The 15,133-nt window shown below is 43.0% G+C and overlaps 1 protein-coding gene across 3 annotated transcripts in view; it reads left to right on the top strand.

Annotated features, from left to right (window-relative positions):
- Nucleotides 1-15,133, top strand: part of SLC22A23 (solute carrier family 22 member 23) — a 109,658-nt gene that overhangs the window by 71,171 nt on the left and 23,354 nt on the right. For 2 of the 3 annotated variants that reach the window (XM_036405851.2, XM_036405855.2), the window contains exons 4-5: nt 3,128-3,296; nt 8,669-8,796. In XM_036405851.2, the coding sequence (XP_036261744.1) occupies nt 3,128-3,296; nt 8,669-8,796 (297 nt within the window). Of the gene's footprint in view, nt 1-3,127; nt 3,297-8,668; nt 8,797-9,016; nt 12,329-15,133 lie in introns of those variants that run through there. The other variant, XM_036405862.1, reaches the window with a different exon arrangement.

A 15,133-nucleotide genomic window follows, 5' to 3' on the forward strand; every position in this document is an offset into this window, starting at 1 on the left:
TTTGCCTGGTTAAGCTGTTGTCTGACCTGTGGTTTTCACTGCCCAGGGCAGTGACCTCCTGCACAAGGCAGTGGGGCTGAGCCCCCAAGGTGCTGCAGAGCTTCTTCAGTAGCTCCCTCACTCACACCCCAGCAAACCTGAGTGCTCATGGGCATAACAGGTCTGGCCCCAGGACCCGGTTCCCACATTTCCCAGCCAGAGGTGCAATATGCTGTGCATGTCTCATGTGTTCAGTGCCCTGTGCCTGGGATGCCTGGGGGGCCCAGCTCTGGATTACACCTGACATAAGACTGCTGCCCTCAGGCTGGGAGCAGTTTTGCCTTAGGGGAATGTCTGGGTCTGGCTTGTTTGTCCACTGTTGCTGAGCACCTGTTGACTGCAAGAGAGTCTGTCCCACGTGTCCTGAGCATGCCTGATCTCACTGCCCGTGTACTGCAGGACAGCTTTGCATGCAGGTTTCAACTTGCCCATACCATCACTTCCCTGGGCTTTGGGAAATTTAGGTCTCTGAGTTAGATGTGCTGCTCTGACTGAGCTGCATAGAGTAGGAATGCTGGGCAAGGAAACAAAATCCTTTACATGCATGTCTCCTTGCCCACACAAAATTTTCCAAGTGGAGCAAATGGATGTATCTGGGAGTTTTTGGTATTGATGACAATTTCTGTGATTAGCACATATGATGAGGCTTTGCTCCATGCTCCACAAAGTAACTGAGATGGAAACTTTCTCATTGATTTGGGGAGCTGGAGCTTGCTTGCTCGATTTGCCTTGGGTGGGTAAAGCTGATCTCAGTCTTGGAGTGATTTGATCTGAGTTGGTATTTTTGTCATGTGAGCTGGGTGGAAATGGTTGCAGGTGCAGAGGTCTCCTTGTGCCTGGATGCATGGAGGCCCCAGTGTGAGCATCAGCTGGGTGCCTTTCCTGCTGCTAGGGCAAGGCAGCTGCCGAGGGTGGCTTTGCTGCAGGGGTGGGAAAGGGTTGACTGATAGATGCCTGCTAAAAACTGCAGTGCTGAATCTTTTATGATATAAAATTGAAGCCAGATATGTTGGAAAGTCAGTAGGCTGTCCTAATATGTAAAGCATTTGAACAGAGATGTGGTATTTCATATGCTGCTAGTGTTGCCTGAAAGTCACACTCACCCAGCTAGAGCAGGGATTATTTTCTTGTCATCTCCAGCTTTTTCAGAGGAAAGGGCAGAAACTGATCATATGCATGTGATAATCCAGAGAAGAAAATAGATGCTAAACAATCTCTGAAGCTATTTCCTTTCTATACAATGAGTAACTGTTGCATGCAGAGTTTTTTTCTGTGCACCAGTGACTTAATAAAATATACTTTTATTATTTGGTCACTGCTTCTGACTTTATATAGAAGTTGATATCTCGGTTATTTTTATTTTTACCTGATACTAACCTGAGCAATGCAATTGAAATGCTAAAGCCTCACATATCTAATGCAGACTTCCTGTTTCTATGGCAACAAAACTCGACCTTGTACTTAATGAAGGAATATTGGAGTGTAACTGTTACTTTAAGGTTTAGAAAAACAAACAGAAGCACTTTATATTTGGAGATTAGAGAAATAAAACGGAAATGACCTCTTTGCATAGAACAACAAAAATTTCCTAGGCTTGGGATATTTCATTAGTAAGAATGAAACCATATTAATGTCATAAGGAGCTCTGTGTTTTAATCTTTTTTACCAAATTAAAATGTAAAAGCCTTTTATAGCATGTGAGAGTCTTTGAGAGCTTTTTCTCTCCTTTTTGTTCCCAAAGCTGCTGTGTTTGTGGTTAGGCTAATGAAAATTTGGGCTGCCTGACAAACAGATACAGTTTCCTTTTATATTGGCAAAAATCCGTCGGTAGTTTTTGTATTGGCTGAAAAGAAAGGGAACAAAATATATGGTGTTTAATCCTACATTTGATCTACATTTGATCCTGGTCAGTTAGTTTAAATCTGTGTTACAGTGATAAATGCAAACTGCAGGTTAGAGAGTGAATGAAGGAGTAGCTGTCATCTCTTCCTATTTTCTTAGAGCTTTTCAGTGAAAATTTTAATAACCATTAAATTCTAATTTAAAACTACTACAGGAAACATGCCATAGAAAAGCAATAATGCTGACAGCAACATATCACAAATGTTTACAGGCCTCTTTCTGTATCAGCATTCCAATAAGTGCTACACAACATTTGTGGCAGGTTTATTGAGCTAAAGAATTAGTCTGTGCAAGTGAATGTGGGCAAATGGGAAATATGATATAGAGGCCTCTATTACAGTCTTACTGGTGCAAAAGTTTCCACAAGCCAGTCCCATTTTTGTGTTTGCTATTTCTTCTGTGACTTTTAAAAATTTTGTTGTTAGGCTGTGATTCTGACAAATTCATCTTCTGACTGAATAAAGTTAGGCAGGATTCAGGATTTAAGGAAATATTTGATCTAGTGAACTGAGTTTTATCGACTCACTTGTCACAAGACAGCTGAGGCAACTGAAGATACCAGTGATGGTGGTAAATTGCCCCACAGCAAAAGGAAGGATGGAGGGCAGGATAAGACAGATGGGAAGTTGGCCTGTTTGAAAGTTGATCAAGATAAGCTATTAGGAAAAGCAAACCCAGAAACAACACACTCAGCCAAATCCAGCTTGGAATTGGCTGAGTCAGAGCATATTAAGCTGTGGGCAGGTGGCATCTCATTTGAGCTGGGTGCCTGAATCCTGCTGAGAGCTGTGCTCTTCCACCTCCCAGCAAACTGTTTGGGAAGGCAGGTGGTGTTCCTGAGAATTGGGAAAAGCCATGACCCAAGATCTTTGGCTTGTGTTTGACCATACATTCCCTTTTAAAAATAAACACCTTATTGTTAAGTAAAATGCTTCTCTAGGCAGAGACTAAAGGAAATCTGGCAGTGAGGATGCAGCAGGTATATGGAAGTTACAATGTTTGCTCCACAGACAGCTGTTAATGGGCTTCTCTAGAGCCTAAATATGGGAGGAAGCAAAACTTATTTGATTCTGCATAGCTTTGACCAAAGCTCCTGTAGGACATGACCTCCCTTGAAGTTTTCTAGAGTTGCTCTGAGGGTGTCTTTGCTGGTGGGGGCTGACTGTCTGTGTACTCTGTGTTTCAGGGATAGAGCTCTGTCCTCCCGGGCACCGATTCATGATCACCATGGTGGCGAGCTTCATCGAGATGGCAGGGCAGTTCCTCATGCCAGGGCTGGCTGCCCTCTGCAGGGACTGGCAGGTCCTCCAGGCAGTCATCATCTGTCCCTTCCTGCTGATGCTGTTTTACTGGGTGTAAGTATTTCTTCCTCCTGCCAGCGAGCTCCTGATGTTGGACCTGGGAGATGCTCCACTGTCGGGAAGTGTGTGCGCTTCACAATAAATATTCCTTTCCCTTTGTTCTTCCAAAGAACCTTGTGCAAAGTTTGACTTTCAAATAAGAAAGAATAACTTTATAACCTGCTGTAGCATGCACATATGCTAGCTACACCGTGCAACATGGTGGGCACTAGGGAGACAGTCCCCTTTCACTGAGGTGAAGTTGTACTTTGTTATTATTCTGGCTGTCACATCCCCTTTAAGGACCAAAATAGTTCTTGAGAGGATGCATCCCAGCCTGGCTGTTGTCAGATTGTGACTGCATGGCTATATTTTCCCTTAATACCTATGTTGTTGTTCTGGACTGACACTGTTGGTTTCTTTGATCCAAGAAAAGTTACAAATAACATCTGTCAGGCCTGGAACAAGCACACTGAGATGTTTTGTATGCCTGAGATAGTCAGCCCTGAACTAGACTTGATTTTGCCCAAATTAGCACATGCTATGCTGAAGTCTGGGTGGCTGGTCTGTGCCAGGCATTGGCTTGGGATTGTTCCTACAAGGAATTCCCCACTCCCAACCGGTCCCACTCCTCTGTGCCTGTGACAATGTGGTGTTGGTAGGGCTGTCTGAGAGAAGTAGGATGGCTTTCACCTTGGGAATAGTGCCAGGTCCATCTCCACCATGACTTTATAAACATTCCAAAAAAATCTTTCTTTGTTACTCTGTCTTAATAGTGACACGCAGTGGCGACATAAGACAATAGAGGCTTATGAGAGTAGTGCTGTACAAAACCATAACAATAAGAACACTAACAAGTCTAAAATATTTTGTTATTGTACACTGAGAAAAATGAGGGAAAAGGCCACCACTCTACGCAGGACCAACTTGTTATGTACCATGGCGAGCTAGGCTGCTAGTTGTAATGCCTGACAAGTTACAACATGTGAAAACATGTTGCACTATGTAACAGTTTTATTTTTGTATTAACTTCTTACAGAGCCCTCCTGTGTTGATGGTGATAACCCTCAGTGGGGATTTCACTGCTTATTCCCAAGGTGGACATGCCTCAGCATGGGCAAAATGTGCACTCAGGAGAGTTAAAAGTCCCTTGAAAATAATGACAGCAGGGGTGGGGGCTACCCCTGTGTTCCAACATATAACATTTAAATAGCCTCATCTTGACAGTGTTCATCTTGATGAATAATGAAGAGTGTTTTTGTTAACCAGTGATGCTGTTCTTCTCTCCCTTACCTGCTGTATGTTATACACATGCTGGTCTGCTCCAAAGTTTCATGTAGTAATGCCTACCAGCTGGAATATCTGATGTCCATCACTGGGTAAAACACAATATCAAACAGAGTATTTACAGACATTTGTGTCCAAAAGGATGGTACAGTAGTATGGAGATGCCTAATGAGCATAGGGGATGGCATGGAGAGCAGGCATCCCTCAGCAGTCTTCTGGAGGCCACACATTTTTCAGGTGGCTTTGGCAGGGTCTCACACATTCCTGTTGAGAGGTCATTCCTGAGTGACATTGAAAGGGATAGGAAATGCTAAAAATTATGCTGTAATCTGCAAGAATTCTTTGGCTTTTTAGCTGGACAGGGCAGGCAAACCAAGCAAATAAGTCCCCCTTATATATTGTGGAACATGGCAGCTTGAGAAGTAGTGCTAATAGCCAGAGGATGGGGATTTGTGTTGCCCAAGGCTTTTGCATTTGCAGAAATGAACCTTGGTTGGGATGCCTCTTTAATTATATTGTCAGTAAAGTACGTACCTTTCTCTTAGGCTTTTTTCTTCCATCTGTTGCATATTCTCTGGGAAGTGTTACCATTTTATTACCTCTTTCTTTCCTTCCAAATGGAACGTGGACCCGCAGCGGGTGTTACAGATAAAGGAAGAAAACTAACTGATTGGTAATAAAAGAAGAACTGGAAAACTGCACTGCTTGCTAATTCCCCATCATGTACCCAAATCAGTGAGTCAACAGATGCTGCAAATAGCCCCGTGCACTGCCTCCTCCTTCCTCTGTACTCTCTTTACTTCCATCTCCTCCTGTGAGAGTGCTGTTTGCCCCTCCAGGCTGGGGCTTAGCCCTCTCCCCCACCTATGGTTTTGCTCTTCTGTTGGCCATGTGCACATGGCAGGCTACACAGTCCCCAGGAGGTGCATGGCTGAGTGGATTGGGAAGCTGGGCATGGATGGGAGAAAAGGGAAAAGCAGCAGATTTGTCTAGGAGGGATGGGCAGATGGGCTTGGATATACAAGTATGAAGCAGATACCCCTACTGGACTCTTAGGTCATTCTGGAAGGGCAGAAAGGCTCCCATGTAAGTCAGACATGGGCACAGGGGTTTGTGACAGATGTATAAAGATAATTTAATAGAAGTTAGACTCCTTTCAAGTCTGTGTGTCTATTAGAGCCATAAGGGAAGGGGAACTCCAGCTATACCTTATTTCTTCTCCCTTGAACAAAGGAAGCTCCAGACAGGATGATGCCATGAATGTCAGTAAAGGTATCAATAACTTGAAATAAATCTTCTGCTTCATTCTAACCAAAACTGAAGAAATAGAAGAGGTGGCTGGTTCTTTTCTGGTGTTTTTAGATAGAATTTACTCACACTAAGACACAAAGTTGCAATAACTGTGTTTGTTGACCTGAGGTAGACCCCTAATTGACAACATACTACAACCTTTCCATGAGCATCCATTTTCCATCCATCTGCACAGAACCACAGTTCTCCTTGCAGCTACATATGGTACCTTCCTGGTCTTTATCAAGGATTCTTCTCTCCTCTTAGGATTTCTCAAACTTAAGATCTTTTTTCCCCAGTGTGCCTCCCAGTCATCTTCCTCTCCTCTCTCAGGCAGCAGCAGCTGTGGAACAGGAGATGAAAGTTTAACCCATCCCCACCCCTGTTCTTTCCTTGACTGTGAAAGCCTGGCCCTTTCCTTCCTGATAGAGGAGGGAGCAGACTATCAGCCAGCTATGTGAGGAAAATACTGAAAACCAAAGGCCAGCAGGAAGGAGTGCATGCATTGGCTGTGGTTCACCAGGAACAAGCTGTCTGCACACCTTGGAGCCAGAACACTGAAGGAGCTTGGTGTACTGCTCTAGGGGAGACAGGAAACAAAGGATGGAGTGGCACAGAGGGGTTGTGGTCATGCTCTGTTTAAAACAATGGAGCTGATGGGAACTGTAAGCCAAAGGAATGACCCAAAAGGTGACCAAAAGCTGAACTTAGTGACATTAGCTCGAAAATATGTATTACTTTTCACACCCTCCATATGCTAATGACTGAAGTCACCCAAATTCCAGCCTAAACACAAAATGACATCACCTGTAACTTTACCTTTTCCCTTCCCTCAAAGAAAACATTATAAATGTAGCTTAATTAAGGAAGGAGGTCAGAGGAGGCTTCACTTTTGTACCCTGGGACCTCGATGGGCTATACCTATCTTCTCTCTCACCACCTGTTGTGTAAGACTCAAACACTCAGCAATACTGAGTGTTTCTTCAGGAAATTCAAAAAGCAAGCTTGTGTTTGTGATCATACTTTTAGTGCTAATTAGTCATCTCACAATTTAATGTATTTGTCAATGGCTGTATCATTCATACTGTAGGTATTATTGGTGTGTGCTTCCACAGACAGTGTATTTATCACCAGCAACCCAAGAACCTGCATTCCTGTTGCTTTGTATCTGGCCATGAGATTTATTGAATGTGACCGGACTTCTGCTCTGGCCATGAGAGTCCATTGGGTGCAACCAGACTTAGTGTGGCACACTGAGAATTTGTGACCATGGGAGTTCTTATTGAATGTGACTGGACTGATGACCTGGACTCAAGGCAGCCCATGGATTTTTAAGTGTCCCTAAGGAACAATTTCACTGCTGACACTGAGTGATGGAGCACCTGAAAGATGCTAGGCTTCAGCACTTCCAGTCTGAGAAACCTGCAGGACCCAGAAGATAAATGATATGTTTGTGCCAAGCCCGTGATGCCCATCCTCGTGGCTCCTTTCCTTTCCCTACGTGTGGGTGGTCACCACAGGACTTGTTGTTTGGAACCTGTGAGCAGACTGCTGAAAATCTGAAACTTACAGGCTGGTGGCTGAGGCTGTACCCTCACCAGGGCCAAGCATGCAGATATTTTCCATTCAAAAATTTTTTAGTACTTTAAAAAAATGCTTTTTCTTTACAAGACTTTCTGCTGAAAGATGTGCCAAATCATCTGTGCAGCACGAGGGGTAGTAAATAAGCTGTCAAGCTGAATGGCTGTCATCATAGTTGTTATATATTTTTATTAGCTGATATCATTTAGATTGCAGTCTGCCTGATTTCTCTCTTTATTTCTTCTTCCAAAAATACTTTCTGTGTCTCAGGTGGAGGCTTTGCTAAGGTATCTTCCAAATTGTATCAGCCCTCAGAGATAGTACAAAAATGGTGCAATTGGCTGCTTAGAAGGACATGAACTGGGCAGCATCCACAGCAAAGATCAGTGCTTGGTGAAGGAAATTTGAGGGTTTATTATGTATTTGAAGTTAAAAGTAGTTGTTAAATGTGTTTTTAGTATGGTCTTTTGGAAGAATAGTAAAAATGAGGTCTTATCATGAAAAAAAACAGAGTGAGATCTGAAAGTTTTCATGTCTGTAGAAGTATGGGAGGTTTGGGGGGTTTGTTCTAAGAGCTATGTATTCCTTTTGTATTAAAATAAAATCATTTGGAAAAAAAAAGGGAGAGTGACCAGTTAAGCTCATTAATCTAGTTAATATCAGCACTTGTAAGAAACAATTGGATGGAAAATGGGCTTTTTTAACTGTATGCATATATATGTTTTTAAGGCAACTAACAAAATATTATCTTTAGTCAGGGAAGCTTATGATCTTAAGAAGTAATTATTCTCTTTTGTCTGCCTTTAAAAGAGAACCCAAATTACTTCTGTCAGCTGTTTTCTTTCTTTGGTCTGAATTATCATGTGTGAACTGCTCATCTCATTTGCTCCCTGGCATCAAATGTCTATTGCAGACAGCACTGTCTCATCCTCTCATTTCTTTCAAGTTATATTAATGGACAGAGCACCCATAATATGTTATAAAATTCCAATGTGTTGTATTTCCATGTGATAGGTACTTGCGCTATGACATGTGAATCAGGGAAAAAGAAAATATCATAAATTTGCACATTCTGAATCTGTTTTCCCTCTTTTTTGTTTTATAAGTTATTCTTCTGTTTTGAAATAATTACATAGATTCTGAGTGGTTAAATGAGCAGCTAAAACTCTACCAATTTGTCCTCTGACAGAAAATTGGAAGGAGCCCTAACCTGTTTTCCCTCTTTAAAGTATTTTCCCAGAGTCTCTTCGGTGGTTAATGGCTACACAACAGTTTGAGGCATCCAAGGAACTGATCCTTCAGTTCACGCACAAGAACAGGATGAACACAGAAAGCGACATCAAAGGAGTGATGCCTGGTGAGTTGGACAGACAACTGCAAATCCCCCAGCTCTTCTCCAAAGGCTGCACGTGGCATCACTGCCCAGAATTAAATTATCCATTTATTGCCTGTAAATCATCTCATTCATTCATTCATTCATTCATTCTGCTCCTGAAAACCCATTCCAAACTCCAGCACTGTGTTAAAAACTCCATGGCCTGTTGAACAGTCCTAGTAATTATAGTCTTGTCTTGCAGTGCCGTGTGTCTTTAGAGACATCTCTTGAAGAATTTTACCATGGCTACAAGAGTGCGCCTTCAGCTCTGTGTGCCTCTGGAAACTGGGTTTTAAGGAAGCTGCTTGCTGGGATCCTGCCCATCATCCAACACTTACTCTGTTGGTTTGGAGAAGCAGCAGCACTCAATCCCCCTATTCCAAAGTGCCAGCCCCATGGGAAACTTAAACCACATTAGAGTTTCTCTTTAAAGCTTTGCTCCAAGAGCTGTTTTGCTTTCCTCTCCTGCATCATCTGAGTGATGCTGCTTTAGGGATGGAGGGTTGCTGCAAGTGACAGTGGTAGGGTGCAGTTCTTGCTTGAGAGTCTGAAGTATCAATTCCTTGGTTTACTGATGCTTTTAAAAAGAGCTGGCCTCCCCTCATCACCAAAATTGTCACTGAAAAAGCCAAGATCCTGTCTTGTAGATTGCTGTGCAGAAGAGATTCTGTGCGTGTGTGTATGTGTGTTTGTCTAATTACAAAAAAGGCAAAGAGCTTCTGGATCTTTATCTCCCCAGTGCACCTGTCAGATTTGGTTCAGGCTCCCCTTTTTCTTCTCACAGGCTTGATTCTGCCCATAAACACCCATTTTGCACTGTCATTTGCAATCTGTATCAGACTACCCACTTGTCAGAAAATGGTGGAAACATTTCCCCTGCTTTTCCAACACTAGCTGCTCTGACCCCAGGGGCTGCAGGGGAACCTCAGCCAGTTGCTCTGCCATTGGGCAGAAGTGATGTTTCTTTACTTGTCTGATCCTTGTTGAGGGTCTCTGAGGTAACTGTAGTTTCTGTCAGTCAGTATTAAAGGCATCAGTCAGCACTGGAACATGCTTAATCCGAGATAGAAAACTGTCACCATTAACGTCAGTGCCTAATGAATAAAGCAGTCTCCATCAGTGAGAGACGGAAAGCCCAGTTCAGGATCTCTGGTATACATTCCCAGGTCATTGGTGTGATTTTTGGTGCAGTCAGCACACTGGTGTTAATTAGCTGGCTTGCATGTAATTGTGTGTCTGGGGTTACAGCTCCTGGATCTGCATCACACAACGTGGCTTTGCAGTGTAAATACCGTTTTTCTGGTAAAGTTTTGGAAAGCATTAGGGGTGTGAGAGCTGTCATTAACCTGTTGATATCCCCCCCACCTGATGTTTGCAGGTCTTCCTCAGAATAAATTGTGGATCTTGAGAAATGATGGGTCCCTGAGCCAACAATCGGCCTTGGAGTTTCCCAACCAATTCCTAAATTTGGCTTTTGTCAGTCAGCTTCTTGAACTTGCAGATGAAATAAAACATATTTTAGGGGAAAGAAAAAACTAATTACCTGTGTTTCCTTTGAGGAAAATAATAAAGGCACAACTGTGTGCTGGAGGGATTTATTTAAGCCATGTATAATGATATTGCCCATGGAGGAATGCTAAATTTCAAAATGGCTTTATGACTATTATTTGTGACCGATTACTTTTCTCAGCAGTTTCATGGTAGGAGTACACTCTTGTTTAAGGAAGGGATTCCCTTTCATGTGGAAAAACAGAACATTATTGCACACCTTGATACTATGGATCTTCTGACTGCAAATACATTTAGATATAGCAGTTGTCAGTACAGCACCATTTGTAATTTATAAATGATTCAGAACATGGTCATCTCTGCCTCCTTGTTGATGATGAGATTGTTGGGGTTTTTTATTACTTCTTCCCTCACTTTTTCTCTTTAAACTCTTTCTGCAGCCCCACACTTAAAGGCTTTTCTGATGCAGCCCTGGAGGGAAGCTGCGTATCTGTAGGAAGAGTAAGAGAGGAGAAGTATCAAAATAATTAAATAAGATTAACTACAAACTACTGAAGGAAGGACCACCTCTCTCATTCTGGGTGCATGGGGGTGTTGATGGTCTGCGTGAGGACAGGAAAACAGTACGATTGTTGAATTAAGAATGTGATCAAGCTGCAGGCCTTGCAGTCGGTCAGGAAGGAGGAGGAACCCTTTCTCTGCTCTTGTGTGCTGCAATAACATGCCCACAGTTGCTCTAGCATGGAATGGGTAAAAAACTGGTACTTGTCTGGGAGAAAGGATGCATTGAGCCTGATGCAGATATCCCTTGTTTTCCCTTTATTCCATTGTTGAGCTTTCCTATCTGTGTGGAGGGATTTTTGTTTTGTGATTTGTTTTATTCTTTGTTTTCCATCTGAAAGGGCTAGAAAACGTTTTGCTCTAGTTAGGGGCCATTGTGTTGCTGTTGATTATTGCTCACTGCATTGTTGTAACAGCCGTCCTGTGATTGAATTACTCCCAATGTATTTAAATGATAAACTGTTCACTTGCAGTCCCTTCCAGCTGAAAATTCCACTGTAATTTTGCTCATACATACCAATCAAATTAGTGTATCCAATATAAGAGATCATCACAGGAGTTACAGGAGTTTCATATATACCTATTTTGGCACTTGATATGAGTCCCATAGTAAAAAGAAACAGTGTTCAAGAGGACAAAATATTTCTGGGATGCAAGAAAATTTAATTTTGAATTGCTCTCCAAGCAGTGAGCAGGCTGATATTCCTTTCTGAAGAATTACACCATTTCCACTGCCTTCTGAAGGCTTTTGCTCATTCACTGGCTACACTGCCTGTAGTGTGAGTGCCACGAACCATCTGTAGGGACTCTGCTCCATGGGGAGGTGGCCCATGTGTCAGGTGGGGCAAGGGGGAAAGGAAGCAAAATTTATCTGCTGTTTTTGACAGCATTGGGGTGGTTGCCAGTGCCCTCCTGGGAGATGTCTCTAAAGACAAGAACTGAAAATCCAGACAGTGATCCAGCTGCAGCTGGCAGGTCCAGCAGCTGCCTTAACAACACCTGTCAGGGGAAAATGAGGGTGGGCAACTGATAGGGAATGCCCAGCCAGCAAGATGGAGAGGGAGTGTGCTTACATGGGAAACAAATTGAAGTGAGACAAGGGATGTTGATAGCAGTCTAGAGTGCTGTAAATTTACATTGCCCTTATCTTCAGTAGCCTGTCCCAGGGCTGATGTTGGTTTCATAAAGGGATCCTTTTCCTCAGCAGCTTTAAGTGGCTTTATTTTTGAATGCTTGGTGTACCTTGTCATTTTGGGCAGGAATAGTTTGTCTTTATAATGAGATTTTTAGATTTATGTGGTTCCTTTTTCTTCTTTAATGCTTAAGAAACATGGGTGAATTAGACCTGGTTAAATTACCCCTGGTATGTTTTGACTCAAAATTTCACCAGTTGGCTTTAAACTTTGCCCTCTTTTAGAAATAAAAGTTTGAATCTGTTTTTGCATCAAGGAAATTATTTTTATTCAACTGTGTATTGAAATGTCGTTTTTAAAACAGGCTTGCTGAATTTTGTTGACATGTTTCAAAGCATTGCCCAAAAAAGTCAGCTTCAATCATGAGCAAATTAAATATTTTGATAATATTAATTCAGTACAGGTTTTTCACTACCAGTTTCTCCAGAAACTTCACCATCTCTTTCTTGTTTCCCTGTAGAATGAGAAGCAAACATACAAATCAGTGCAGCTGTGGGACAGTTATTTTGACCTTAGTGTCATAAATGATAAGGAAGTATGAAGATTGTTTAAGGAACAGGAGAAAAGAGTGTTCAGGGGAATTGGAAATCGTAAAGAACCAACCATAACCTTACACCTTTTAAAGGTGTATTGCACTTTAGGTGGCTTTCATTATTTTTATGGAATGCATTCTCTTTCTTTGTGTGGGGTTGAAGGGTCTGTGTGTTGCCTGGAACAGATTATCTGCTGCAAGCTGACCTTGGCTGCACCAGTGGCCAGCCCTGCTGTGCTTGGGTGTCCTGGGAAATGCTCCACTGGAGACACTGCTGTATCAGCAGCTACCCAAGTGTCACATGTGGTGCTTCCATGGAAACCCACCCCTGGGCAGCTCTCTTTGGCTTCCCCTGTGTGGGGAGACATTTCAGGTGTTCCTTAACATGAAAATAACTGCTTGGCCAGCTTTGAAAAAACAAAGCTCCCTTTTTTGCTCGTCTCTGGATGGAAACACAAACCAGTGGTGCTCCTGTGGGCAGAGAGGTTATAGCTGTTCCTTCCTAAAATTCCCTTCTAAGCTTAGAGAAATAATATTGATGTAATCACAAGAGGTGGACAGCAAAGGTAAAGCACCCAAATAGATGCCAGTATTTTAGCATGCAGGACACAACATGGAGAAGATGCAGGGGTAGGTGGTGATAAGTGCTCTGTGTGTGTATGTGTGTGGATTGCAGTTAGGAAAGCTGTGGTTTTCAGGCAGTTTCCCTTTGAAGAAAAAAATTAATTCTCTCTCACCTTTCTTGCTGCTGAACAGCATACTGCCATCACTCTTATTTAAACATAAGCTATTTTTCTGTTTTGTTTTGCTATGTATATTTTTTTTCCTAAACATGAGGCTTGAATCTATGTAATTATATGCATTTTCCTTTTCCACTGGGTAAATAGCAGAGGGAAGGGTGAAAATGCCTTATGTCTGAAATTCAGTCTCTTTCCCTACAAAGCTTTACTCATATCCTTAGACCATCACACCCATCACTTCACTACTGGTTTAAAGCTTGTGATAGATGAAAAGTGCATTAGCTGGAGAATAAAAGCAAGTTTCCTGGTTTCATAATATAGGTGATTCCACGTGATAGTGAAGTAAAAACCTACCAGATGTCCTTCTTTGCCAGGTCCTGTTTCTTGGGTGTTTAATGGTGCTAAACTTAAATGCTCCGTGCAGCTCCCAGAGGGTGGTCAGGTAAATGTGGGAAATGTAGTTAAAACAGTTCAAGGTGCTGCTTGAAGGCTGTGTGTCAGCCACAGAGATTTCTATCTAAATTAAAAAAAAAATACCCAGCCAGTGGGTATTCTGTTGTTCTCTTATATGTTAAATCAGTTTCAGGGGGGTCTGAGTTTCTCCTGCTTGAGCCCCTGTTGTCCAATAGCTGTTGTGGAGTTTGAGCAACTCATTCAGGATGTGCTGTACATGATAGTGATTAACAAGAGCAGAACTGGTCAGTTAGGTCCTCTTCTACTGGCTGGGTCTACAGTAATGGAAGAGGAGAGTCCATGCATGTCCTGACTGTATCCTTAGCAAAGGTAGCAGTGATATCTGACAGTATCAGATCTTGGAGGGATCAGGGGGAAAAGGGTGAGAATGTGCCTACTGAGAACGTGCCTTTTGATGACACTGGGAAAAGCCAAACATGCTAGAAAATTTAAAGGGAAAAAAAAAAAAAGGAAGGAAGAGGGGGCTGTCAGCCTCTGTTTCTGGTGTGAATGATTCTTTCTCACTAGTTGAGTTCTCTGCAGACTCGCTGGCTGCACTCCTGCCTGTTGATTTGTGCCCTGCTGGCACACTGGCTCTTTGTGCACAGGGCTACCTACGCTCCCAGAGGAGCCAGCTTTACAGGCCAGGAACCTGTGCAGAAGGCTGGCAGCAAGCCCTGGTGCTGCTGGCATTTCCCCAGCCCACAGGCACCAGAGGGGAGAGGACTGGTGAGTCTGGATGTGGATATGAAGGGTAGGAGGGAGACCTCGAGAACCAAGTGTAAGTGGAGAGCAGTAAGAGGGGACCAGTGGCCAAAGAGAGGAAATAAGACACTTCAAGAAGTGTGGGACCAAAGAATAAAGATATCTGGAGGGGACTTAGAGAGGCAAGGGCAACAAGGGACTGGGGGAAAGCAATGGAGGAAGAGCATTCTGTAGAGGAAGAACAGAGGAGAGCTAGAGCATGGAGACCAAAGGGGCTGCAATCATATGCTCACCCCTCCTTCCAGAGCAAGCTGTCAAACCTAAGGATTCATTCTTAGAACTCTTCCTTTGCAAAATCCACTCCTAAAATGTTTGCTTCACCCCTCCCTGCTGCCCAACTTGCTTGCTCAGCTTGCTGGGGTTCCCTCCATAGTTCCCACAACAGAGAGCAGCAATGCATGTGTGAGTACCTGCAACCTCCTGATGGCCACAGCTCCACACAAGGACATTGGAGGTGCTCTTTGTGTTGTTGTTTTTGTTTTTTTTTTTAATACTGGTGATGCTAGAAAGCATTGACAAGTCATGCTCTGGGAAATGCAAGAAGTCAGGTTGCCTGGGCAACCCCT

This window comes from Molothrus ater, chromosome 1 (genome assembly GCF_012460135.2).
Source record: "Molothrus ater isolate BHLD 08-10-18 breed brown headed cowbird chromosome 1, BPBGC_Mater_1.1, whole genome shotgun sequence".
Lineage (NCBI taxonomy): Eukaryota > Metazoa > Chordata > Aves > Passeriformes > Icteridae > Molothrus > Molothrus ater.